Here is a 26,748-nt window from a genome sequence, read left to right as displayed (position 1 = left end):
AGCCCAGCCAAGCAATTTATAAACTTGATCTCTATAAAAAGCATCCAGACATTATCTCACATTTCTTTTAGACTAACATTTAGTTTTCAACAGCGGATATTTGTATAAACCTTGCTGTCTCTGTCTCTCCGACATTTGCAACATTGTTTCAATATTCAAATTTGATCTCCAGCTGTCCCATAGTAATGAACGTGTCAGGAGTCGGGACGAGACGGACAGGCAGCGTTTCTCAGCCAGTCAAAATCATGAAATCAGCTAGCATCATTTTTATGGATATACACAAAGAAATGTCAATTGAAAAAAGGTCAGACGAAACAGTGCAGTTAGTTTGAAGTCTTTCCAGCTTCAGTTTGAAGTGATTGTGTTAGCTGTGTTGTTGGCTAGCTCTTCTGAACAGCAGTGTCCTGACGAGTGAGCACATTTTCAATGCCAGGTGAAATCGTGCCTCATTAGCTCATTGTTATGGATGTATTCAAATAAATGTCACTAGGAAACAGCTTAAACAAATGCAAATGCAGCTACTTTGCTGTTACTCTGGCAGCACTTTTTGACGTGACTGTAAATTAGCCGTAGTTGGCTAGCTAGCAAGCAAGGGATAAGAATGTTGCCAGCCAGAATGGCAATGGAACATTTAGAACGAAAGACTGCGTGCATAGATACAGAACAAAAAGACTGAACGACTGGGTCACGTCTCTGGCAACCGAACCGATAGAACGAACGACCAGCCGGCTTGGATAGCAACCCTTGATTTGTGCCGGGACTATATCTTGTGGAAGGATTAAATAGTATGAATAAATTCATCAAAATAATGTTTTTAATGAAAATATTTCAATCATTATTTTAATATGTTGGTAACCCATTGCATAAAAGTGATAATGCCCTTGAAGCCGGTGTTTGGAGGATATATTGGCATGGTTTGCTAACAACACCCGTGCCAATATATCCTCCAAACACCGGCTTCGAGGGCATTATCACATAAACATTGAACACCACTGTAATGAATGCTCGGACAGAGTGGTAAGATCCAATCGCAGAATAGCGATGCTTTATTAGAGTACAGACAAGGGAATAGCTTAATCGTGGTCGGGCGGGCTGTGGTCAAAACCGGGCCAGGCAGAGACAGGCAGAGGTACCAAGGGAGCGGGCTTAGTCGTAGTCGAGGTCACAGGCACAGGATCAGAGAACGGTAATCACTGGGGTAGACAAGTAGAGGATTAAGCAATTCGGGGAGTCAAACAACAAGGCACAGGTCGGATACACGGGTAATCAAAAACAACAAACTCTCTCTCTCTCTCTCGGAACAAAACGCTTAGCAAGTCCCAATGGAACAATACCTCGCACCGACTGAACTTCTGAGCACACCTTATATCCTACCCTAATTACGGACAGGTGTGCTCAGAACTCAGGTGAACCAGATCGAGTCTGATGACTCCCCCTCTCTGTAGATCGGGGAAGTGTCAGACTCTGTCTAGACCCAGCCAACCCCCAATCCCTTACAGTATCCCCCTCCCCAGGGCCGGCTCCTGACGGCCTTCTACCTCTACCGGGTGGTCTTCCTCTGGGTCGGGATCCGGGATGATCTGGGTGTTCAGCGTGGAAAGTGGCCTTGAGAGCAGGGTCTAGTATGTCCTTAGCAGGGACCCAGGACCATTCCTCCGGTCCATATCCCTCCCAGTCCACGAGATATTCGATGCCCCTTCGTCTCCGTCTTGACTCCAGTATCTCGTGGACTGTATAGGTGGTGTCCTGTTCATCCTCCAAAGGTGGTGTAGTAGGTTGTTGAGCGATTGGTGGGTACATCGGGCTATAATGGACAGGTTTCAACAGGGAGACGTGGAACGTAGGGTTTATCCTGTAGTGTCGAGGGAGTAACAGACGGTAGGTGACAGGGTTAATACGTCTCTGTACCTTGAAGGGACCAATGTACCTGGGTTGGAGCTTCTTGCAGCTCCGTCGGAACCGCAGGTCTCGGGTAGACAGCCACACTCGCTGCCCGGGTTGATAAGTGGGAGTAGGTCTCCGGCGTCGGTCGGCGTAGGTCTTTTGCTGTTGTGAGGCTTGACTGAGATGTTGATGGGCCGTCTCCCAGACCTGCGCACTCCGACGGAACCACTCGTCCACCGCCGGTACCATCCCGGGTGCGGTATCCCATGGGAACAGGGGTGGTTGATACCCTAGAACACACTGAAAGGGCGTTAGACGTAGGGAGGTGTGAATGAGTGAGTTCTGAGCATACTCTACCCAAGGAAGGAATCGGCTCCACTCTTGCGGCTGCCGCGAACATTGTTGCCGTAGATACTTCCCAATTTCCTGGTTGAGCCGTTCTGTCTGCCCATTGGCCTGGGGATGATATCCGGAGGTGAGGCTCACCGAGATGCCCAAGTGTTCGCAGAAAGCCTTCCAAACCCGGGATACGAACTGGGGTCCCCGGTCGGAAACAATATCCTCCGGAACACCAAACTGCCGGAACACCTGGTTAAACATAGTCTCCGCCATCTGAGTGGCGTTAGGTAAACGGGTCATGGGTACTAACCGACACATCTTGGAGAATCGATCGATGACCACGAGAATTACAGTATGGCCCTCTGATTCTGGTAGGTCGGTAACAAAGTCCATAGCAATGTGCGACCAGGGTCGTTGAGGAGTTGGCAATGGCATCAGCTTACCCTCCGGTAGTGCTCGAGGCGCCTTGGACTGAGCACATACTGGGCAGGATAATACGTAGTCTCTGACATCATCTGTGAGGGAATCCCACCAGTATTTTCGACTGATGAGTCGTGTAGTTCGAGTGATTCCGGGATGACCAGATCCTAGCGACGTGTGGCACCATTCCATCAGTTGAGGTCGAAGCGGAGCTGGTACAAACACCTTCGACACCGGGGTTTCTGGAGGGGCTGGTTCCGCTTGTAGGCTCTCCTGAATCGTGTCATCGATAGCCCACCTCACAGGACCAGCACGGCAACTCATGGGGAGGATAGGTTCTGGTTCAACCGGTCTGTCAGCGTGCTCGAACCGTCGGGAAAGCGCGTCCGCCTTACAATTCTTGGACCCGGGAATATAAGAGACAGTGAATTGGAAACGGTTGAAGAATAAAGACCACCTTGCCTGTCGGGAGTTCAGTCGTTTAGCACTGTGAAGATACTCCAGATTGCGGTGGTCCGTGAGCACTTGGAACGGATGAGCTGCTCCCTCCAGCCAATGTCTCCACTCCTCCAGTGCTAACTTCACCGCCAGTAATTCACGATTTCCCACGTCGTAGTTCTGCTCAGCCGGATTCAGCTTCTTAGAAAAAAAAGAACAGGGTCGTGATTTGGGCGGCTCACCTTGGCGCTGGGATAGCACGGCTCCAACTCCAACCTCCGAGGCGTCCACCTCCACGATGAACGGCAAGGTAGGATCCGGCTGACATAAAATGGGAGCGGTGGTAAATCGTTGTTTCAATGTCTCAAAAGCCCGCACTGCCCCCTCCGTCCATTTCAGACCACGACCCTTGTGGCTGGTCATCGCCGACAGGGGAGCTGCGGTTGTGCTGAAATTACGCACGAACCGTCTATAGTAATTGGCAAACCCTAAGAATCTCTGGAGCTCTTTCACCGTCTGGGGTTGAGGCCAGTCTCGTACAGCTTGCACCTTGGATTCATCCAGTTTTACCCCGTCGGGAGTGAGTATGGCCCCAAGGAAGGAAATCGTCGTGACATGGAATTCACTCTTTTCGGCCTTCACGAACAGAGAGTGTTGTCGGAGTCGGTCCAGAACCTGGCGTACATGGGACACATGTTCACTCAGAGAGTTAGAGTAGATTAGGATGTCATCAATGTACACTATGACAAAGCGATCAATCAAGTCCCTGAAAATGTCGTTCATGAACGCCTGGAACACAGAGGGCGCGTTAGTAAGTCCATAGGGCATGACACAATATTCATAATGTCCTCGATGGGTGATGAAGGCGGTCTTCCATTCATCCCCTTCTCTAATGCGCACCAGATTGTACGCACTCCTGAGGTCCAGTTTACTGTAGATGGAGGCCTGCCCCACCTGCTCGAGGGCTGCTGGAATCAAAGGAAGGGGGTAACGATTTTTAATGGTAATATCGTTCAAACCTCGATAGTCTATACAAGGACGCAGTCCACCATCCTTTTTCTTAACAAAGAAAAAACTGGATGCGGCGGGAGACGTAGATGGGCGAATGGCCCCTTGCTGTAGTGCCTCATCAATATACTTGTCATTGATTCTCGTTCCGGCTGTGACAAAGGGTAGATTCGTCCGCGAGGAGGTGTAGCCCCGGATAGCAGATCAATTGCACAATCCCAGGCCCGATGCGGTGGTAACACGGTAGCCCTCTCCTTGGAGAACACCTGCGCGTAATCCTGGTACTCTGTAGGAACAACAGTAGACACCGCACCCTTCGCATCCTCCACAGTAGACGTTTTGCAAGGTAAAATGAGGCACTCTGCCCTTACATACCTCACTCCAAGCCGTGATCTCGCCAGATTTCCAGGAGATGACCGGATCATGGGTAACGAGCCAGGGGTGGCCGAGGACTAGCGGCTCCCGTGGAGCGGAGATGACGAACAGAATGATGTTCTCATGGTGCAGGGAGCCCACTTGTAACTTGATTTCCTCGGTACGGTGCGTAATGAACCCAGTGCCCATGGGCTCACCGTCTAGCGCGTTGACTCGCAGGGGGGGTTGAATTGGGATAAGTTGAACTCCCAACTCCTCAGCAAGACCCATATCCAGAAAGCTGGCAGCCGCTCCGGAATCAATAAGTCCTTCCAACCTGCGCACTTTCTCTCCGACAGATAAGGTAACTGGCACATACATTTGTTTAGATGTAATGTTCAAAACTGGAGTCTCACTCACCGGTTTGGCAGTTCCGAGGCGATATCCTGGGGTACGGTTTGGTCGTACCGGACATTGACGAACGAAATGACCCAACTGACCACAATACAGGCATAGTCCGTCTTGCCGACGTTGTTGTCTCACCGACCCTTGTAGAGGTGACCGTCCCAGTTGCATAGGTTCCTCCTCAGATTCTCTCCTCCGCTCTGTCGATTGCGTAGGACCAGTGATCGAGGGCTCCCGGACTGTGGATACCTTGTGTTGCACTATCAGATTATCAATAGAGATGGCTATTTTGATAAACTCATGTAGCGCAGTGATATCTCCTCGACAAGCCAACTCAGTCTGTACGTCTTTGCGCAGCCCTCTTCGGAAAACGGTGAGCAAGGCCGTCTCGCTCCATCCGCTACCGGCTGCTATAGTACGGAACTCTAAAGCGTAGTCGGCTACGGTGCGACGGCCCTGCTGAAGTTCGCATAGTTGGTCTCCCACACTACGCCCAGATACTGGGTGGTCGAACACCTCCTGGAACAGTCTCTTGAACTGAACTTCCGCATTCAACTCGGGAACCTCAGCTGCCCAAAGCGCAGTAGCCCAATCCAGTGCTCCTCCCGTTAGTAGAGAAATCATGAAATCCACCCTGCTACGGTCATCGGAAAACATAGTACGATTATACGACATATACAGGGACGTCTGAAGTAGAAACCCCTGACATTTGCCAGGTTCCCCGTCGTACCTAGTCGGTAGAGAAATCGGAGGTGTAGGACGAGGACTGACCGTGCTCGGGGTGGTGCCTTCAGCAGCACCAGCGTTGAGTAGCTGCAGGAGTTCATCCATCCGTTTCTCCTGTATCTCCCATCGCCTCTGTAATTCCGCTGGATCCATGGTAATGGCGAGGTATTCTGTAATGAATACTCGGACAGAGTGGTAAGATCCAATCGCAGAATAGCGATGCTTTATTAGAGTACAGACAAGGGAATAGCTTAATCGTGGTCGGGCGGGCTGTGGTCAAAACCGGGCCAGGCAGAGGTACCAAGGGAGCGGGCTTAGTCGTAGTCGAGGTCACAGGATCAGAGAACGGTAATCACTGGGGTAGACAAGTAGAGGATTAAGCAATTCGGGGAGTCAAACAACAAGGCACAGGTCGTATACACGGGTAATCAAAAACAACTCTCTCTCTCTCTCTCTCTCTCTCTCTCTCTCTCTCTCTCTCTCTCTCTCTCTCTCTCTCTCTCTCTCTCTCTCTCTCTCTCTCTCTCTCTCTCTCTCTCTCTCTCTCTCTCTCTCTCTCTCTCTCTCTCTCTCTCTCTCTCTCTCTCTCTCTCTCTCTCTCTCTCTCTCTCTCTCTCTCTCTCTCTCTCTCTCTCTCTCTCTCTCTCTCTCTCTCTCTCTCTCTCTGAACAAAACGCTTAGCAAGTCACAATGGAACAATACCTCGCACCGACTGAACTTCTGAGCACACCTTATATCCTACCCTAATTACGGACAGGTGTGCTCAGAACTCAGGTGAACCAGATCGAGTCTGATGACTCCCCCTCTCTGTAGATCGGGGAAGTGTCAGACTCTGTCTAGACCCAGCCAACCCCCGATCCCTTACAACCACACATTGGTTGCTACTGTAGGCTGAATGATATAACAGCTATTTCCATATTAAAATGTTATGGGATGGATTTTCTCCATTGTTTTTTATGGTAGGACACTCTGGTAGGCCTACATTATGATCAAATAGCCACAGTAGCCTACATGGTCACTGTTAAAACTTAAAGCGGGTACAGCCTCAGTGTTCACAGTAAACGCACACTGGAATTTGCACAGAATTTTCACAACGTTCAAGTTTGCGCTCAGCAGACCTGAAATTTGCTCAGTGCTGATTTTTTTTGAGGGAACATTGCTTATGATATAGTTAATGTATTGTCCTAAAGAGTTACATTTTAATGATAACATTCACCTCCATTAGGAACTCACATGGTGAAGTCCACAGGTCTGAAAATGAACAAATGTCTCTGTCACTAATAAATACAGTCATGGGTGGTAACTCTACAATAAAGAGGAAGAGGAAGAGAGGCTCAACTGGCAGAAAATCTGTCTCCCTCCAGCAGGTGGCATTTTTTTAGTTGTTTCTCCCACCAAGCAACGAGTTTTTGTATGGAGGTCAATGAGAGAGTGTCAAATTTGGTCAACTAAAAATATATGGCTTATTTTCTACATGAGGCTTATTTACCCGAATATAAGTTTTGCAATGCTTCAGTTGTTACAAGTATACTGATATAAGTAGGACACGTGACATTCCGACAAAAACACTTTTTACATCGGAGTTGTCTCGAGATGGCTATGCATATTCATGGCATGAGGCTAGTTGCATAGTGTCTCTCTCCATTGAATACAGGCGGTTAACGTCAACAACCCTCATCGAATATTCAAAAAATAATTACAACAATATATCCATAATCTTTGCTAAAATTCACTCGAAAAGGCAAGGCACACTGGGAAATTATATTGGAGGCGTGGCTTAGTGGGGCAGTGGCTTTCAATTTGTTGTTTTTGGCCACCCGTGAGTGGAAGTGTTGTACCAGTTGAAGTGGTCTATGGTTATGTTATTTAAATTATGAGCATATTGGCTGCCAGTCCTGAAGTCTTTGTAAATGCTTATGTAAGACCATAAGGCATTAAAGACTTGTTTAGGTAATTGAAATGTCCTTAATCCAACACAAGTGATACAAACCTCTTGCATAACACCATTGGTGTAAACTATATACAATTCCTAGTGTTAAAAATACCAGCTTTATGAGGTGTTATTGCATAACCCTAAAATGTTAATTCCCTAACACTGACTAAGTGTAACAGCATCAGCACTAAGCACAGTTTATAGACACTGGCCAAGTGTTACATTTAACACTGTCAGTGTTGATTTAACACTGGAGAATTTGCTGTGTAGTACACTATATATGGTATAGGGTGCCATTTGGAATGTACCCATAGTCCTGTTGTCCAGTTGAGCCTGAGAGGGGAAAGCGTCGACATTACCATGTACTACTGTAGGACAAATAACAGTACACTGTGCATAGTTACCACATATGAAAACACATGCACACTGCTAATATTGTCCACATGAAAACACAGAATGTGAACACATACAAATGACAACATGATCCAGTTATTATATTATATTCCTATAATTATAGTGAAATAACACAGCATTATTAGTCATTAACATTGGTCACAGTGTTTGACCCATGAAATTACAGTGCAAACACAACCACACCATGGAACGTACTCCTCCAGTTGTCTAGTTGGCCAAAATGGGGTTGGATTGCTGGAACGCAGCACAGTGCAGACACAGTTATTCTCTCTCTCTATCTCTGCTGTAATCACAAACAGACAAATTCCTATGATGATCAATGAGGTCATTGAGCCTAGGCCTGTATACCAGCCAGGAACAATAGGAATGTGACACAGAAACACTATTGTAGAGGGGTATGTACTGGGACAGTGGACTGGGCCACAGGTCAGAAACACTTTTCCAGTCTCACAGTTGGGTGGATACTGTAGCAGGACATAAGGTTGGGCATTAATGTCACTTTAACGGATGACAGTGGGCGGATTCGATTATGCTGAGCAGCAGAGAACCGGTCTATGGCCCGTAATGTGAATGGGCAAAAGCGGTGAGAGAGGAGCGACCTTCTCAAATCAGTAATCTGCGACGCTCGGTCATGTTGTCAACACGGCAGCATGGTACTTGTTCGAGAACCATACAACATCTCTTTTCCATAAAATATATGTTTGAATTTTCAAACTAGTTTGAGGCAAATAAAGAGTTTTTATCAAAAGCAATCTCTTTTGCATGTGAAAACCAGAATCCTACTCATTACTCCTTGTGGTTAATGATGTCACTTTTGTTTTGAGCCGACTTCGCCGTTGGCTTTGAACGGGGCACCTGGCTCATGACCGGGAGGCAGCCCGGTTTCAAAAACAAATGCAATCAACTTTCACCTGGTGCAAAAAACGACTACCCGGGCGTCCGGGCCAAATTAATCTAATCCCCTCAGTCATTTTTAGGATTCCACACTGATAGTAACACTGTTGTTGATTGCCCATCTCCCTGGTCCACTGATGCTGATTGGCCTTCTCCTTGTTCTGTGTTGTTGATTGGCCATCTCCCTGGTCCACTGATGCTGATTGGCTGTCTCCCTGTTCCTTCTTCCAGTCTCCCAGGTGGCATATAGAGCTGGAGCCATGGGCCAGTGACAGCCACTCCCTGGAGGAGGAAGCTAGGAGGTTCCTTCACTACATCACTACACCACAGGTTGGTCACACTCTTGTAATGGTTGCATCCAAAATGGCACCCTATTCCCTATATCAGGGGTACTAAATGCTATTTGAGAAGGTCTGGTCACACAAATTTCCTAGGTGGCAAAGGTCTGGATGGATATTGTCATTTTTCAGCGTAGTAACAAACCCCCACCTCAAGACCCATGCGTGGCTGATAGAAAATCTTGCCGTTTTAAAGGTCATGAACAGTAAAAAAACATGTTTTCATGAAATGTGATGATATTTTTATAAAACCAGATCAAAGTATGATGACCAAAGTATGAATAATTACTGTTGCTTCTACAATGATAAAGTTTGATCATAAAGTTACTGGTCCCCTCCCCCGTGTCAAACACTTGGATTCAGGAGGTGGGTTTATTAAGGGGATAAGGTGACGTCACCCTTATTTTAATACACCAATGGTAACATGATATTCTCTTACCTAATTTAAATAAGTACCACCTTGTAACCAACATCGGAGAAGGCTTGTTTACAGAGGGGCGTGGTTTATATAGCTAGATAGCTACTCTATTCGTGCCCAAATTTGACTGTAGGGTGTCAGCAAATACAATTAAAAGTTTACCGTATTCATCTATGGCAAAGATACTTACAATATACAGTATGTTTTTCCTTTCATCTGTGTTTGGTGTAGGGTTGGGCGCTATCCAGAGTTCCATACCATGCCTGTGCCATCCCTGGATATACGGTATTACTGGTAGTGCACACAAGGCGTGCAATTTTCTTTTTCTAACATAAAAAAGCCCCAAAAACGTCACCTACCAGAATGCTAACAAAATACTAACAAGAACTCAGGATCCCCATAGTTGTCACGCCCTGGCTCTGGGGACTCTTATATGTTGAGCCAGGGTGTGTAGGGTCTATGTTTTGTGTTCTATGTTTAGTTTCTAGTTCATGTGTTTTCTATGTTGGCCGGGCCGACGTCGGACACGCAAGAGGCAACCCCAATACTTTTTTTGGGGGGGGCACACGGCATGGACGACGGGGCTGCTGGAGGCAGCTACTGGGCGAGTTTGTGGATTAGGAGAGGAGGCCACCGGGTTTGGGGGGCTGGAAGGGAGGTTGGCGGAGCCTAGAGGTAGAGCAGAGCCAATTCCCCGTACTCAGGCTAGGCAGCGTGAGACTGGGCAGGTTCCGAGGTATGCAGAGCTACGTACTGTGCCGCGAGTGGTCCGGCACAGTCCGGTACGTCCTGTGCGAGCACCACGCACGTGTCGTGCTAAGGTGGGCATGCAGCCAGGACGGAATGTGCCGGCTCAATGCTCGTGGCCTCCAGTACCCCTCCTCGGTCCCGGATATCCTGCGCCAGTGTCAAGTGCTGTAGTGCCAGTACGAGTACACAGCCCTGTACGTCCTGTGCTGATGCCTCACACAGATTCCTGCTCCCCGCACCAAGCCTGTGATGCGCGTCGCCAGCCCGGCCCGGCCTGTTCCTGCCCCTCGCACCAAACCTGTGGTGCGCGTCGCCAGCCCGGCCCGGCCTGTTCCTGCCCCTCGCACCAAGCCTATGGTGCGCGTCGCCAGCCCGGCCCGGCCTGTTCCTGCTCCCCGCACCAAGCCTATGGTGCGCGTCGCCAGCACAGCCCGGCCTGTTCCTGCTCCCCGCACCAAGCCTGTGGTGCGCGTCGCCAGCCCGGCCCGGCCCGTTCCTGCTCCCCGCACCAAGCCAATGGTGCGTGTCGCCAGCCCGGCCCGGCCTGTTCCTGCTCCCCGCACCAAGCCAGTGGTGCGCTTAGCCAGCCCGGTCCGGCCCGTTCCTGCTCCCCGCACCAAGCCGATGGTGCGCGTCGTCAGCCCGGCACGGCCCATCCCTGCTCCCCGTACCAAGCCTGTGGTGCGCGTCGTCAGTCCGGCACAGCCCGTGCCTGCTTCACCGGTTCCTGGTCAGGTACCGGTCAGCTGCTCCACACCGGAGACTAAGCAATCTGCTCCACCGAGGTCCAGTCCAGCTCCAGCCAGCGGGGCCAGACCAGACCAGGGGCGCTATGGGGGGGTTGTTAGAGGGTGGTGGTCACGCCCGGAGCCGGATCCGCCTCCGAGGCGGAATGCCCACCCGGCCCCTCCCCTGTTGGGTTTAGTTGGCGCGGTCGCAGTCCGCGCCTTTGGGGGGGGGGGTACTGTCACGCCCTGGCTCTGGGGACTCTTATATGTTGAGCCAGGGTGTGTAGGGTCTATGTTTTGTGTTCTATGTTAGTATCTAGTTCATGTGTTTTCTATGTTGGCCGGGGTGGTTCCCAATCAAAGGCAACGTGAATCAGCTGTTGCTTGTTGTCTCTGATTGGGACCATACTTAGGCAGCCTTTTGTGCTCTTGTCATTTGTGGGATCTTGTTCCGTGTTGGTTTGTGTTCATGACCGAGGACTTCACGTTTCGTTTTGTTGTTTTGTAATCAGTGTTTAAGTACTCATTAAAAGAGATGTACGCATATCACGCTGCGCCTTGGTCTGCTTCCTATAACGATCGTGACAATAGTAAATGCTAGTTAAATGCTAATGAGTGCATGGAAACATTTACTACTAAGACAGACAACACAGCTCATAAAGTTATGCAAGTATCTCTAAACGCAGTTTGCAGCACGCACAAAACAAATATTAGACAGCAGGAATCTTAATCCAGGAAGGGATTGTCTCTGCTGATGTTACCAAGAAGCTTGATCTTGCAAATATTAGACAGCAGGAATCTTAATCCAGGAAGGGATTGTCTCTGCTGATGTTACCAAGAAGCTTGATCTTGCAATCTAACGTTAGCCACTAAGCAAAACCCAGCTGGAGAGAATTTATTTTCCACATCTTACATAGTTAACCTCTACGGGATCAGTGTCCCGTGTACGGGGCGGTTGAGCTAACGTTCGCTAATGTGATTAGCCTGACTAGTCTCCCAATCACTGCCGCTGAAAAAGATCCCCACAGCATAATGCTGCCACCACCATGCTTCACCATAGGGATGGTGCCAGGTTTCCTCCAGACGTGACGCTTGGCATTTAGGCCAAAGAGTTCATCAGACCAGAGAATCTTGTTTCTCATGGCCTGAGAGTCTTTAGGTGCCTTTTGGCCAACTCCAAGCGGGCTGTCATGAGACTTTCACTGAGGAGTGGCTTCCGTCTGGTCACTCTACCATAAAGGCCTGATTAGTGGAGTGCTGCAGAGACGGTTGTCCTTCTGGAAGTTTCTCCCATCTCCACAGAGGAACTCTAGTGCTCTGTCAGCGTAACCATCGGGTTCTTGGTCACCTCCCTGACAAAGACCTTTCTCCCCCGATTGCTCAGTTTGGCCAGGCGGCCAGCTCTAGGAAAAGTCTTGGTGGTTCCAAAATTCTTCCATTGAAGAATGATGGAGGCCATTGTGTTCTTGGGGACCTTGAATGCTGCAGACATTCCCTTCCCCAGATCTGTGCCTCGACACAATCCTGTCTCGGAGTTCTAAGGACAACTCCTTTGACCTCATGGCTTGGTTTTTGCTCTGACATGCACTGTCAACTGTGGGACCTTATATAGACAGTTGTGCGCCTTTTCAAATAATGTCCAATCAATTGAATTTACCACAGGTGGACTCCAATCAAGTTGTAGATACATCTCAAGGATGATCAATGGAAACAGGATGCACCAGAGCTCAATTTTTAGTCGCATAGCAAAGGGTCTGAATACTTATGTAAAATAATTATGGGGTATTGTGTGTAGACTGCTAAGGATTTGTATTTATTTAATCCATTTTAGAATAAAATGTGGAAAAAGTCAAGGGGTCTGAATACCTTCCTTAGGCTACATGAGGTGTGCGACTATATGATTTGAAAATGTTGCACAATAAAGCAAGCGCTGTTTCTTGCCTTATGCTGGGCATCATTCACAGGTGATAGGCTAATATTATCACCCATCACACTGTTCTTGATTTAATCTTGTCTTTACATATACTAAATAATACACTGCTCAAAAAAATAAAGGGAACACTTAAAGAACACATCCTAGATCTGAATGAATGAAATAATCTTATTAAATACTTTTTGCTTTACATAGTTGAATGTGCTGACAACAAAATCACACAAAATGTATCAATGGAAATCAAATTTATCAACCCATGGAGGTCTGGATTTGGAGTCACCCTCAAAATTAAAGTGGAAAACCACACTACAGGCTGATCCAACTTTGATGTAATGTCCTTAAAACAAGTCAAAATGAGGCTCAGTAGTGTGTGTGGCCTCCACGTGCCTGTATGACCTCCCTACAACGCCTGGGCATGCTCCTGATGAGGTGGCGGATGGTCTCCTGAGGGATCTCCTCCCAGACCTGGACTAAAGCATCCGCCAACTCCTGGACAGTCTGTGGTGCAACGTGGCGTTGGTGGATGGAGCGAGACATGATGTCCCAGAAGTGCTCATATGGATTCAGGTCTGGGGAACGGGCGGGCCAGTCCATAGCATCAATGCCTTCCTCTTGCAGGAACTGCTGACACACTCCAGCCACATGAGGTCTAGCATTGTCTTGCATTAGGAGGAACCCAGGGCCAACCGCACCAGCATATGGTCTCACAAGGGGTCTGAGGATCTCATCTCGGTACCTAATGGCAGTCAGGCTACCTCTGGCGAGCACATGGAGGGTTGTGCGGCCCCCCAAAGAATTGCCACCCCACACCATGACTGACCCACCGCCAAATCGGTCATGCTGGAGGATGTTGCAGGCAGCAGAACGTTCTTCACGGCGTCTCCAGACTCTGTCACGTCTGTCACATGTGCTCAGTGTGAACCTGCTTTCATCTGTGAAGAGCACAGGGCGCCAGTGGCGAATTTTCCAATCTTGGTGTTCTCTGGCAAATGCCAAACGTCCTGGTAAGGTGTTGGGCTGTAAGCACAACCCCCACCTGTGGACGTTGGGCCCTCATACCACCCTCATGGAGTCTGTTTCTGACCGTTTGAGCAGACACATTGTCACGTTCGTTGAAGGACGGGTCAGACCAAGGGGCAGCGTGATATACGTACATGTTTATTAAACCAAATAAACACAACGACAAAACAACAAACTAAACGAAACGTGAAGTCCAAGGTAGCACACACAACATACCTTACACGGAACAAGATCCCACAACTACACAGTGCCAATAGGCTGCCTAAGTATGATCCCCAATCAGAGACAACGAACGACAGCTGCCTCTGATTGGGAACCACACCGGCCAACATAGAACCATACATACTAGATCGACAAACAATGACCAAACACAACAAGGAATATACACACCCTGACTCAACATATAAGCGTCCCCTGAGTCAGGGCATGACACACATGCACATTTGTGGCCTGCTGGAGGTCATTTTGCAGGGCTCTGGCAGTGCTCCTCCTGCTCCTCCTTGCACAAAGGCGGAGGTGGCGGTCCTGCTGCTGGGTTGTTGCCCTCCTACGGCCTCCTCCACGTCTCCTGATATATTGGCCTGTCTCCTGGTAGCGCCTCCATGCTCTGGACACTACGCTGACAGACACAGCAAACCTTCTTGCCACAGCTCGCATTGATGTGTCATCCTGGATGAGCTGCACTACCTGAGCCACTTGTGTGGGTTGTAGACCTTGTCTCATGCTACCACTAGAGTGAAAGCACTGCCAGCATTCAAAAGTGACCAAAACATCAGCCAGGAAGCATAGGAACTGAGAAGTGGTCTGTGGTCACCACCTGCAGAACCACTTCTTTATTGGGGGTGTCTTGCTAATTGCCTATAATTTCCACCTGTTGTCTATTCCATTTGCACAACAGCATGTGACATTTATTGTCAATCAGTGTTGCTTCCTAAGTGGACAGTTTGATTTCACAGAAGTGTGATTGACTTGGAGTTACATTGTGTTGTTTAAGTGTTCCCTTTATTTTTTTGAGCAGTGTATATGTGTGAAATTTGTTTTGATTTAGAATGGACCATTATTATGCACCTGTCTCGAAACAGGCAGTGGGAAAACATACATGTCATCTATGCACTTAAATAGCAAATGGAGGACGCTTTTCCCGTGGTTAATTTTCATGCCAGCCAGGAAGGCTATACTCCTGTTGTAAAGAGAAGCAATGTGCTTAATATTAGGAAAGTTGAGAAATAAATACAGTAGGCCTAGTCTATAGAAAGCTGATGGGATCCTACTCTTTTTAATAGAGGCCATAACTACGTTTTCTCACGCAATTGCATAGCCTATCGAAATGTTGCGCAACATAAGCTCGTGAAGTGTTTGATTAGATTTTCGATTACATTTGCATTGATGTCAGAGTGATTAGAGGGACAATAGAGTGCTGAGTACCAGGCAGTTAGCAAGTTTGGTAGGCTACTAATGACCATCAGCAGCATCAGAGCTTGGAGAAGCATAATTACCGGTGACTAAACGGTTACGTGGAATTTGACTGCCGTCATGACTCGTGACCGCCGGTGTGGCAGTAATACGGTCACCGTAACAGCCCTAGTTCTGCATAAAGGCCTAACTGGTAAATAACAGAGAACCCTGCTGGGGAAAAAACTGCATAGACCAGCATATGCTGGTGACTAATGCTGCTTTTGCTGGTGACCAGCCTTTGCTGTTTTTTGGACACTTTGATGCTGGTATGCTGGCCGACCAGTTTATGCATATACCCAGCCAGATTGGGGATATCTAACAATTGGGACATTTATTCACACACAATCTGCATGGACCAGCATCGACCAGCTTGACATTTATGCTGGTCTATAACCAACTCTAACTGTAAACAAAGCACCCTTTTCATATATGTTAATTGAGAGAGAATTTGTCTCGCTTGACAGTTAAACATACTCCATTGATTACCATAGAGATGGCATTCTGATTCATCTGATTTGTCTCGTTCCTACTGTGGTTTACGAAAGTTCAATCAGGCAGGCTGGCCTGAATGCTTGTTTAACTTCATCCAGTAAGCATAACATCATTCACTTTGTTTACTATTCTAAGGGCATAGTGGGAATAAATACAAACGTATCATCATCAGCATAGCGTCTTGTTTCTTCTCCTCTTTCCTATTAGCCACGTGCAGAATGTCATTCACCTTATAGCCTATAAGCATGACACAATAATGTACATTCCTCTCACTTGCTGTTCAACCTATGGGCTCACTTTTGCAATTATCACCTTCCTCTCTCTCAACCAATAGGCGTGAATCTTGGGATGTATTTATTTGTTAACTTACCCATGTTCTCTCACTTGCTGTTTTTCAGCATCAGTTTGACAACCTTCCAGCACCACCAGCTTAAGGCCTGTCATTGGAACTCCTTTCCCCCATAGGCCTCTGTAATACATTGGATTCAACTATAAGGCCTGTCATTGGAACTCCTTTCCCCCATAGGCCTCTGTAATACATTGGATTCAACTATAAGGCCTGTCATTGGAACTCCTTTCCCCCATAGGCCTCTGTAATACATTGGATTCAACTACATAGAATAGGTGGTGAGTGTGATGTATTGCCCGTGAGGCCCCATGTGGCCTGTGGACTGTGACTGGCTGTGACTGGGGACCATCATCCACTCTACAGTCCCAAAGTGTCCACCTCCACACCACCAGCAGCTATAATAACTTTAAGGCCCCTCATTGGACCTCCTTTCCCCCAGCCGAGGGGTTTCGATGCCAGCTGCCCAGCAAAGGGCTACCTGTCATCAGCATCTGGCTCCGAGGAGCATTCCTCTGAGATGAGGCCATAAACCCAAACTATATCATCAAATTCCATATTGCATTCTGTCTCTGTTGTTCATTCAGTTAAGCCTGTACTCGATTGAACTTAATCAATGAGATGTTCTTGCCTTTTCTGTTTGTCTGTGGAAAAGAAAACAACAACCAATCGATTGATACGTTGTTGTGTTGTGTGAGGATAAAGATTGCGAGGCAGAGACAGGGTCGGCTTTCATGCCCTTGTGTCTTACAATCAACAAAATACAACTGCACTGTGAGAGAGGCTATAGCATCAATCAAGTTCTTTAAATAGTCAACTAAGTTTTATCCTCACTACAGTCCCACCATTTTCTGATAACGAAGGCCATTGTTCCTCTGTAATCAAATGAAGTTTAGAAACATCAGCAACCTCTTATCTTCTTTCATATACCATTGGCCTACAGAGTTCTGCTAATGATGAAGCACTTTCTCTACAGTATATCTTACATGGCAGGCATGTAACTCATAATGAATTAGCCTTTGGGTGTGTGTGTGTGTGTGTTTGTGTGTGTGTGTGTACATATGTGCGTGCGTGAAGGGGGGTGGTTGGGGGTGAATCATCTATCTCCTCTGACAGGCAGAGGGGGAGTTGCAGTGACTATAACAGCATCCTCAGCAGTAATTCTGACTGACGTTGTGGTTGGTGGAACTCAACCTCTGAGGCACGCTGCACTGGGATTGGCAAATCAATAGCAGTCAATGCAACACACACAAACACACACACAACAGCGGGAAAGGCGGAGACTGATCAATGTAACATACTGTAGTGTTGCAGTATATTCAAAATGACAACAACGTGTCAGTATCTCTCTATTCATAATAGCTCACAATATAGACCAGAATACTGTTACAATAAAACATGTTCAAATCAACAATAATGGGCCAATACTGTTCAATACCACACCGGCTGAGCTCTGCTAATGCAATTATGAACCACTACAACACACAACTGCAACAGCAAAACAAAAATCCTCCAATACAACAGAATCATCGCTACCACTGCAATACATGGATGGACGAGTGCCTCCCATTTCAGCACAGCTCACGGTGCTCACCACAACACAATGTATTCATAAGGCTGTTTAAAATTCTATTGCATTTCGAGATGTTTTACTTGTATGACCCTTTTTTACAATGCCATTGTTGCAGAGCGCTTGACAGAAGTCCCCAAGGCTCCAAGTGTGACTGTTATTCCCTCACAATAAGTCACAGCTCTTGACTTCGTCATGCCTCCTATTGCCTCCTGCCTTCCTTTTCTGCCAAAAGTTCTGTTCGGACAGGATAAAAGCATAGAGGTCCTCCTATTCAGCTCTATGGATAAATTATTTCCTTCTAAAGATTGAAGCAGTTGGAAACCATAAATTCCAAAGCTTTATGACATCACAAAGCGTAAGAACCCCCTAGGGATTCTAGACTTTGTCCACTTTCTATTAGTGGCATGGGAAAGAATTCATAAATGTCAGCAAACTAGAGCACATTTTACGTTGGACATAGCGTTAAAACGCACCAACTGGTGCAACCGGCCCCTGGTTAGGGTTGGGCTGTTATTAACATGGTGGTTCAGAAAGAGAAGGATTAATGACCAGTCTGTGCAGAGCAGTGGACTAGTCAGTATCTCACACAGTCTGGGCTGTGGTCTCTATGGGGAAAGACATGGTGATTGGAACAAATAATCAGTCTCAGGCTCTGTCAATGTCCGCTGGTCCAGTCCATTCAGGACACACACATGCATTAAGAATGCATGCACACACGCACACACATACACTATCAATGATGCCTTAGTTTGGCTCACACACAGCTCTTCACACATACTTTATACACCCATCCTTGTCTTTATGCCATTGGAGTTTGCCGTCTCTCTCTAATATACACACACACCCCGTCCCAAACAAAGAAAGACCTACTCCCCACAGACTAAGACCAGCCAGTGTAAGCCAACTGGCTCTGTTAGTCTTGGTTTTGTTGTCGGCCATGGTGGCTGCAATGGAGAGATAGGGGCCTGGAAGGGCAGATATCTCCCTCTCCTCCTCTCTTGTTCTCCCTCTCTTCTGATGACAGGAGAAACTTGGCAGTGTCCGCTTTCAACTCTAGCTGCCTAGTATGATGAATGCTCTATGTTGGCATAGGAATAGCTCTACACATACATACACACACACGCACGCACGCACACACACACACACACACACACACACACACACACACACACACCCCTAAACCCCTCTCTCCAGCCTTGTTGAAAAGTGAGAATAATATCAATTAATCTATTGATATTGTATGTAGTTTCAGTTAGTACATGAACTTTACAATGAAAAAGTAAACAGAAGCGCACAGTCTCACACACACCACTGGGGTTGAACTACACACGTAGCTGGGCTGGGACAGACACACACAACTGGGCTTTGACTGACACACGCAGACTCACCACTAGGCTGGGACTAATGTGTGTCGTACACGCTCACCCAGACACACAGGAGTGGTTGGAACACACACGGAAAGGATAAAACTCCAAAAACATATACTGAACTATAAATTATAAACGCAACATGTAAAGTGATGGTCCCATGTTTCATGAGATGATATAAAAAAATCACTGAAAAGTTCCATTCGCACAAAAAGCTTATTTCTCTCCAATTTTGTGCACAAATTTGTTTACATCCCTGTTAGTGAGCATTTCTTATTTGCCAAGATAATCCATCCACCTAAAAGGTGTGGCATATCAAGAAGCTGATTAAACAGCATGATCATTACACAGGTGCACCTTGTGCTGGGGACAAAAACGCCACTCTAAAATGTTCACAATGCCACAGATGTCACAAGTTGAGGGAGCGTGCAATTGGCATGCTGACTGCAGGAATGTCCACCAGAGATATTGCATGTTCATTTCTCTACCATAAGCCGCATCTGACATCATTTTAGAGAATTTGGCAGTATGTCCAACCGGCATTATTGATTGTCAGAGACCATCATCAAATGGAGATGTCTAACAGCTCCTCCTGCTTCATATAGTACCTGTGTATACGTTGAACTGCAACGTGGAATCAATGGAATCCTTGAGCGTTAAGACAAGATTAAGGTGCCCTGTCCCTCTGTGAGATGGAGAATCATGTCAAGGATGGAGGACGCATTTGTTTACACTAAATCAACATTTTTCTCCTTCACTGAAACCAAAAGGAAAGGAAGGCGAGGGGAAGATGAGGAGAAATGGAGAGGGTGCTATTTGATGAGAAAGAAAAACATGTTGAAATATGAATATGAATGTATGTGGGTGTGTGTGGTGAATATGTGATCTGACAGGGGCAAGGGATAAGTATGGTATACAGTATGTGGTGTTGATGATAATTACAATGATAATGATAGCTATGATGATAACGATCAAATCACATTTTAATTGTCACATGCTTCGTAAAAAACAGGTGTAGACTAACAGTGAAATGCATACTTAATCTTCCCAACAATGCAGAACACAATGACAAATAAATGATATTTTGGGGGACAGGTTTACTGATGACCCCTGTGTCTCTCCTACAGGTGTATTGTGCCCCCCCTTCCCCAGAGGGCCCCTTGGTACTAGGGGGTCAGGAAGGGCCAAAGGGGCCCTGGGCAGTGTGTCTGGACAGCAGGTACAGCCTTGCGCAACGGATACACACCAAACACTGCCGGGTCTACTCTCTGGGGTGAGTGTACACACACGAACGCTCACACACACACAGTCTTGTATAACTAACCTTGTGGGGACACACAATTCAGTCCCATTCAAAATCCTATTTTCCCTAACCCCTAACCCTAACCCTAACCTTAACCCTAACCCTAGCTCCTAACCCTAACCCTAACACTAATTCTAACCTTAACCCTAAACCCACTAGAAATAGCATTTAACCTTGTGGGGACTAACAAAATGTCCCCAGTTGGTCAAATGTAGGTTTGTTTACTATTCTTGTGGACAAGTATAGTTAAACACATCCACACACACACACACACACACACACACAAAGAAACAGCCTTGGCCAACACGTCCAAATCTCTGTGTCATGTAATCTGGATGCTATTTTGCAGGTTATAAAGGTATTTGACCTTCCAGGAGAGGCTGTGCCCCTGCTGTATGCCCAGGGCTGAGCTGGGCTGGCTGGGCTTGCCGGTGGTAGCATGGAGGGATGTAGGGTTGAAGAGATTAAGCCCCTGGATGGCCTATTAATTTGAGTGTTGAGAGACAGCACAGGTGTGCTGGCAGCAGCAGGGTAGGCAATAGGTGGACTCTGAGAGGGAGGGAAGAGGTGAGAGGGGCGAGAGCAGGAATGAGGGGGCGGGAAAGCAGCAGTAGAGGTTTAGGGATTACCCTCGGCTGGCTGCCTGTTTACAGCAGGGTCAAGGGTCAAATGAACTGGTTGGAGGGAAATAGATTTACTATTGGTGACTGATGAGCACATACACATACGCACTCATTTCTCCTCACTTTTCATGATGTTACTTATAGTACTGCCCTCTCAGGTCAAAGTACGCCATAAAAGTCACCACACACACTTCAGCTGTCTGTATTGATCTAATGATCTGTGGGTTGGTTTTCTCTGCCACATTAGTTTGATGGACTGTTGTGATAGCAGAGCTAGATAAACAGGAGTTTATCCCTACCCTCAACACTCACACCAACACTGCAACATTGTGGGGGGGAGAGAGAGAGAGAGAGAGAGACATCATTAAGCGCCATGGTTTTTCCTGACTACCTGATCAGGGAATAATACATTTATAACTAGGGGCCAGAGCTGTGTGAAAGCAGGATTGTTCCTTTGATCATGGCTGTTCACATAACCTTTGACCCTACACATATATAACTACCAGTTCTAGGAATATTTTAGGATACAAACAGTGGACAAGTGTATGTTATAGTGGGGAGAGAGAGATAGAGAGATCAGGGAACCAATATAAACAAGTTAATTTCACTTAGAGGGCATTTTGAAGATGCACACAGGTGCTACCAAAAGCGTCTACAACATACTGTTTATATATATATATATATATATATATATATAAGACCTCAATTCTGTAGGACAGTTCTGAATATGTGACCTCACACAACGTACATCCTTCAGAAAAGATCGTGAAGATCCTTTTAGAGTCCTTGATTTATAATCAACAGAAGCTAAGACAGGATCATCTCTAAGCTCTTCCATCCAAGCTCTGACCAATACAATAATGACAAACAGCCAACATCAGCAGAGGAAAAAAGCCAACTCAACCAATTGCTTAATCAGCGTTATTCTGTGAGTTGAGTGAACTTCAAAAGGACAAGACTTTGAGCTAACGTAATGTGTTAAAGTTTGTTTACTCAACAAAATCTGATCGAAGTGAGCTGAATTTGAACAAGCTTGTTGAGTATAATTACAAATTCATGTTTGCTCAAAACCACACTCCTCATTATCATATTTCCCAGCATGCTCTATTTCAGGTTGATTTTCAGAATTGTTTGTTTCAATACCTGTATTTTTGCAACATTGGATTGGTTGATTAATCTTATGCTACACAAACATAAATAACATACACTTTTCGAAACAAATCCAATATGTTAGTAGTAGGACGTATTGCCCCGTTACTGAGATGGCTGTTCCAGTTTACATGATTTAGGTAGTGTGGTGCGTGTGATAGAAGGAGTCAGGCGCAGGAGAGTAATATGCTTCCAAAGAGTTTATTCTGTCGATAAACAGTTGCGCAAGCATGCGACAACAACACTCAGGCACAGAGGAAATATCTACCCTGGCAACAATGAGGTAAGGGTAGCTCAACCGAGCTATACACAGCTCACAACAAACAATCACCCACACAGACAAGTTAGCAGAGGGAACACTTATACAATGACTAATTGGTGATAAGGACCAGGTGTGTGTGATTAATTAGACAAGACTAGTGGAGTGATGATAAATGGATCGGCAGCAGCTAGTACGCCGGTGACGACAAACGCCGAAACCTGCCCGAACAAGGAGGGGAGGCAGCCTCAGCGGAAGTCGTGACAGTTAGTCTCTTTACTCAACCTTCTCTACCCCGTCAATCATTCTCAGTGCAGATTGTGGGTGATTAGAAGTGTCAATTATTGGATATTCTCATTCTGTCTTGATTCCAATTGGAATTACACATCACTTTGCATGTCAGCATAATGTGACTTGCAGACTTGATGTGGCCTGTAAATCAGGGGTTTCAGACCACTGTTTGGGAATAATGGGAAACGGAGGCTTTCTGAAGGCTTTGACGCTTTCATCAAATTGAGCTTCATTATCTGTTCGCAATGGACATTAGTGACATCTGCTGGTCAGCAATAAATAGCAGCGTGTGATTATCAGATATACTTCTTTTTCTCTTCACTGTTTTATTCAAAACTCCATGGTGCAGCGGTAAATAGTTAGCTTTAGTAACCTATAATCAGTTGGAATACCAGGTTTACATCTTACATCATTCTTCCCTTTTTTGCCATCAAGTTGACTATTTTTGAAAAATCTATGGCATTATTTAGGATGCTTAAGACAGAAGCTTATACTATACTAAATAAAACAAATTATTGGAACAATAGTGCAGAAAATAATCGTTAATAAAGATGCATACAAACAAACAGTTTGTACTTTGTAGTCCTCTGTAGCTCAATTGGTAGAGCATGGCGCTTGTAATGCCAAGATAGTGGGTTCGATCCCCGGGAACACCCATACGTAAAAATGTATGCACACATGACTGTAAGTCGCTTTGGATAAAAGCGTCTGCTAAATGGCATATTATTATTATTATTACTTTCTTGAGTAAGGCAGTTCCAAAATGCAGGTGTTTCAGCCTAGCTCAGTGCTTTCGGTGGTGGTGGTGGGGCAGCCAGCGGAAAATACGTAGCGTAGGGGTTGGTAATGTTCTCTAGTTGCCCCGTGATTGGCTCAGTGTTCTGTCACTCATGGGGACACTACGTCACCGCAAAATCTTTGGGGAGAGCTCGAAAATTCAAGCCCCTTGGTTGCTGCCATAGAGTTACATTACATGTGCCCATCCAAGAAGGCTCAAGGTCATTGGCCACAGATAAAATGGCGTCAAATCACGTTATATCTACCGTAGCTTTGATTGGACTGATCATGTCAACATCATACTTTTAAAATCCTAGCTAGCAAACTAGCAGTCATCATCATGAATCAAGTCGACAATCTACTGGCAAATCCTTGTCATATGAACAGAAATTATGAAGAGAAATTATAGATAAAATGTATAGGTGCTCATCGGCCATTGGACATGAACATTACACAACAAGTTGGAAATCACAAATTCAACAATGAGTGGTTTGGAAGGAATCAGTGGCTAACTGCAAGAGTTGCAAAGCAATCACTTGCCTGCTATTCAGTGGAGTGGGTGTGTGGTCCAAGTCTGGGTTTAAAGGTCTCTTTTCCAAGTTTAAAAGGATTAACATTCAACACTGGCCATGCTGTCATTCCAGCATGACTTCTGCAGCGTTCAAAACAACTGGAAACTCGGAACTGGGAACTCTCAGACTTCAGTGAGTTCAATACAACTGGGAACTCTGAAAAAAGCTAGCTCCAACTGGGAAAATAAGTTTCGAACGGTCATCCAGCTCGGAATTCCAAGTCGGGAACTCGGGCCTCTTTCTAGAGCTCCGACCTGAAGATCACTGATGTCATGATTCGACCTTGTTTTTTTCAGAGTTCCCAATTGTCTTGAAAGCACCATAAATCAACAGAATGCCAGACTTTGATGACAAAGTTTGATTACACATTTGCACATGAAGGACCACCGTGCCACCTTTGTGTTCAAGTGAGCACAGCACAACAAGGTGAGTCCAAAAATGTATTGTATGCTGCTGCATAAATTATGTAATATGCCAAGGAGATATGTATACTGTAGCTAAGAAAGTTATACTAAGTGTATGTTGTGTAGTAATGCTGTTAGCTGTTGTTAGCTGTTAGCTGTTAGCTGTTGGTAGTGCACATGTAGCCCATAGCCTGTTTTAGAGAAATGTCATCATTGAATATTGTAAGAGCTTTCATTGTCTGCTTATATGCCCCCTTTATTTATCCACGGTTCTGACTTGGTGTACTGGGAGAATACTTTAAGAACGGCCATGTTCTGAATTCTGTCGCTGTACATTTCAAAAGTGCTGAACAAATAGTTATATTGACTACGTCCGTCCTAGCTCACTCATTAACGTCTTAATCGAAATTACGGATTGCCTCTTATCTGCTCGTCATCCCCTTATGCCATAGTTTGTACATCTCAATTGTGAGTAGAAACTACATTTATTTAAGCAAGTCAGCAATGTCATCTACAGTGGGGAGAACAAGTATTTGATACACTGCCGATTTTGCAGGTTTTCCTACTTACAAAGCATGTAGAGGTCTGTAATTTTTATCATAGGTACACTTCAACTGTGAGAGACGGAATCTAAAACAAAAATCCAGAAAATCACATTGTATGATTTTTAAGTAATTCATTTGCATTTTATTGCATGACATAAGTATTTGATACATCAGAAAAGCAGAACGTAATATTTGGTACAGAAACCTTTGTTTGCAATTACAGAGATCATACGTTTCCTGTAGGTCTTGACCAGGTTTGCACACACTGCAGCAGGGATTTTGGCCCACTCCTCCATACAGACCTTCTCCAGATCCTTCAGGTTTCGGGGCTGTCGCTGGGCAATACGGAATTTCAGCTCCCTCTGTCAGCTTCCTGCCTCCTGTTTGTCTCCGGGCCTCTAGAGGTCATCTGTGTTCCCCTCTGCCTTAGTTCTTCCTCGTGTGTGTCAGCTTCCTGCCTCCTGTTTGTCTCCGGGCCTCTAGAGGTCATCTGTGTTCCCCTCTGCCTTAGTTCTTCCTCATGTGTCCTAATTAGCTTGATCCAGGTCACCTGTGCCTTGTTTCCCCTTGTGTATTTTAGCTGTGTGTTTTCCCCTTGTTTCTCACTTGGTTATTGCGTCCTGACTATGTGTCTCCTGCTTTGTCCCACCGTGTCTGTCCTAGTAAGTTGTTCAAAGTTATCTTTAGTTTGTTTTTCTCCCCTCGTGGAGTTGTTTTGTTTTGCCTCCTGTTTTGGAACATTAAATCTACTTGCCTGGAGTATTGCCTTGGGTGTTTCATTTGGGTCCTACAACACCTCCTCTGTGGCTAAGGGGTAGTACCCCCAGCTCTCCACATCTGAGACCGGAGTTTCTAGCCCGGCTTGTGACAGAATAACCAAGTCAATCATGGACCCAGAAACACTCAGTTCCCCGGACCTGTTGGCGGTGATCACTCGACATGAGGCTTCTTTCCAGCGCCATGAAGCCGTTCTCAGCCGACAAGAGGAGCTGATGGCTAGTCATTCTCAACTCCTGGCCGAAATGATGAGTTCCCTCCGCCAGCTCTTTGAACGCCTCCCTGGTCCTCTCCCTTCCCCCAGGTCACCCCCCAGTGACGACAGGTCGTCTCGGTTGGCGGAGCCCCGACTACCACCTCCCAAGCCCTTTTCTGGGGATCCAAGCTCTTGCCAGGGTTTCCTCACCCAATGCTCCCTCACCTTCGAGCTCCAACCCTCAAGTTTTCCCACAGACCGTTCCAAGATTGCCTACATCATTACCCTTCTTTCAGACAAGGCGCTCGCCTGGGCTTCTGCGGTGTGGCAGTCCCAGGAGGCCTGTTGTGACTCCCACGCTGCATTTGTAGAAGAGTTCAAGCGGGTGTTCGATCATCCTGTCAGTGGGCGGGAGGCTTCCAAGCGCCTACTGTCTCTCCGTCAGGGGCCCCGAAGCACGGCAGATTTTGCCATTGATTTCCGGACCATAGCAGCAAGGAGCGGATGGAATGATGAAGCGCTGAGGGTCTGCTTTCAGGGAGGGTTATCTGAGCCCCTTCAAGATGAGTTAGCCACCCGAGAACCAGCTGGTGATCTCGAGTCCCTCATAGCCTTGG

The 26,748-nt window shown here is 46.5% G+C and overlaps 1 protein-coding gene across 1 annotated transcript in view; it reads left to right on the top strand.

The window, feature by feature from the left end:
• The window catches only part of LOC311108563 (putative methyltransferase-like protein 24), a gene marked incomplete at both ends in the record, with an annotated part of 112,472 nt that overhangs the window by 61,191 nt on the left and 24,533 nt on the right, over nt 1-26,748 (top strand). Inside the window, 2 exons of the mRNA XM_084151218.1 lie at nt 9,047-9,145; nt 20,363-20,508. Of these exons, the coding sequence (XP_084007344.1) occupies nt 9,047-9,145; nt 20,363-20,508 (245 nt within the window). The remainder of the gene's footprint in view (nt 1-9,046; nt 9,146-20,362; nt 20,509-26,748) is intronic.

This window comes from Coregonus lavaretus (assembly GCF_964263955.1).
Source record: "Coregonus lavaretus genome assembly, chromosome: 33".
In the NCBI taxonomy this organism is placed as follows: domain Eukaryota; kingdom Metazoa; phylum Chordata; class Actinopteri; order Salmoniformes; family Salmonidae; genus Coregonus; species Coregonus lavaretus.
Note: the sequence above shows the minus strand (reverse complement) of the source record. Positions and strands in the feature narration are given on the sequence as shown.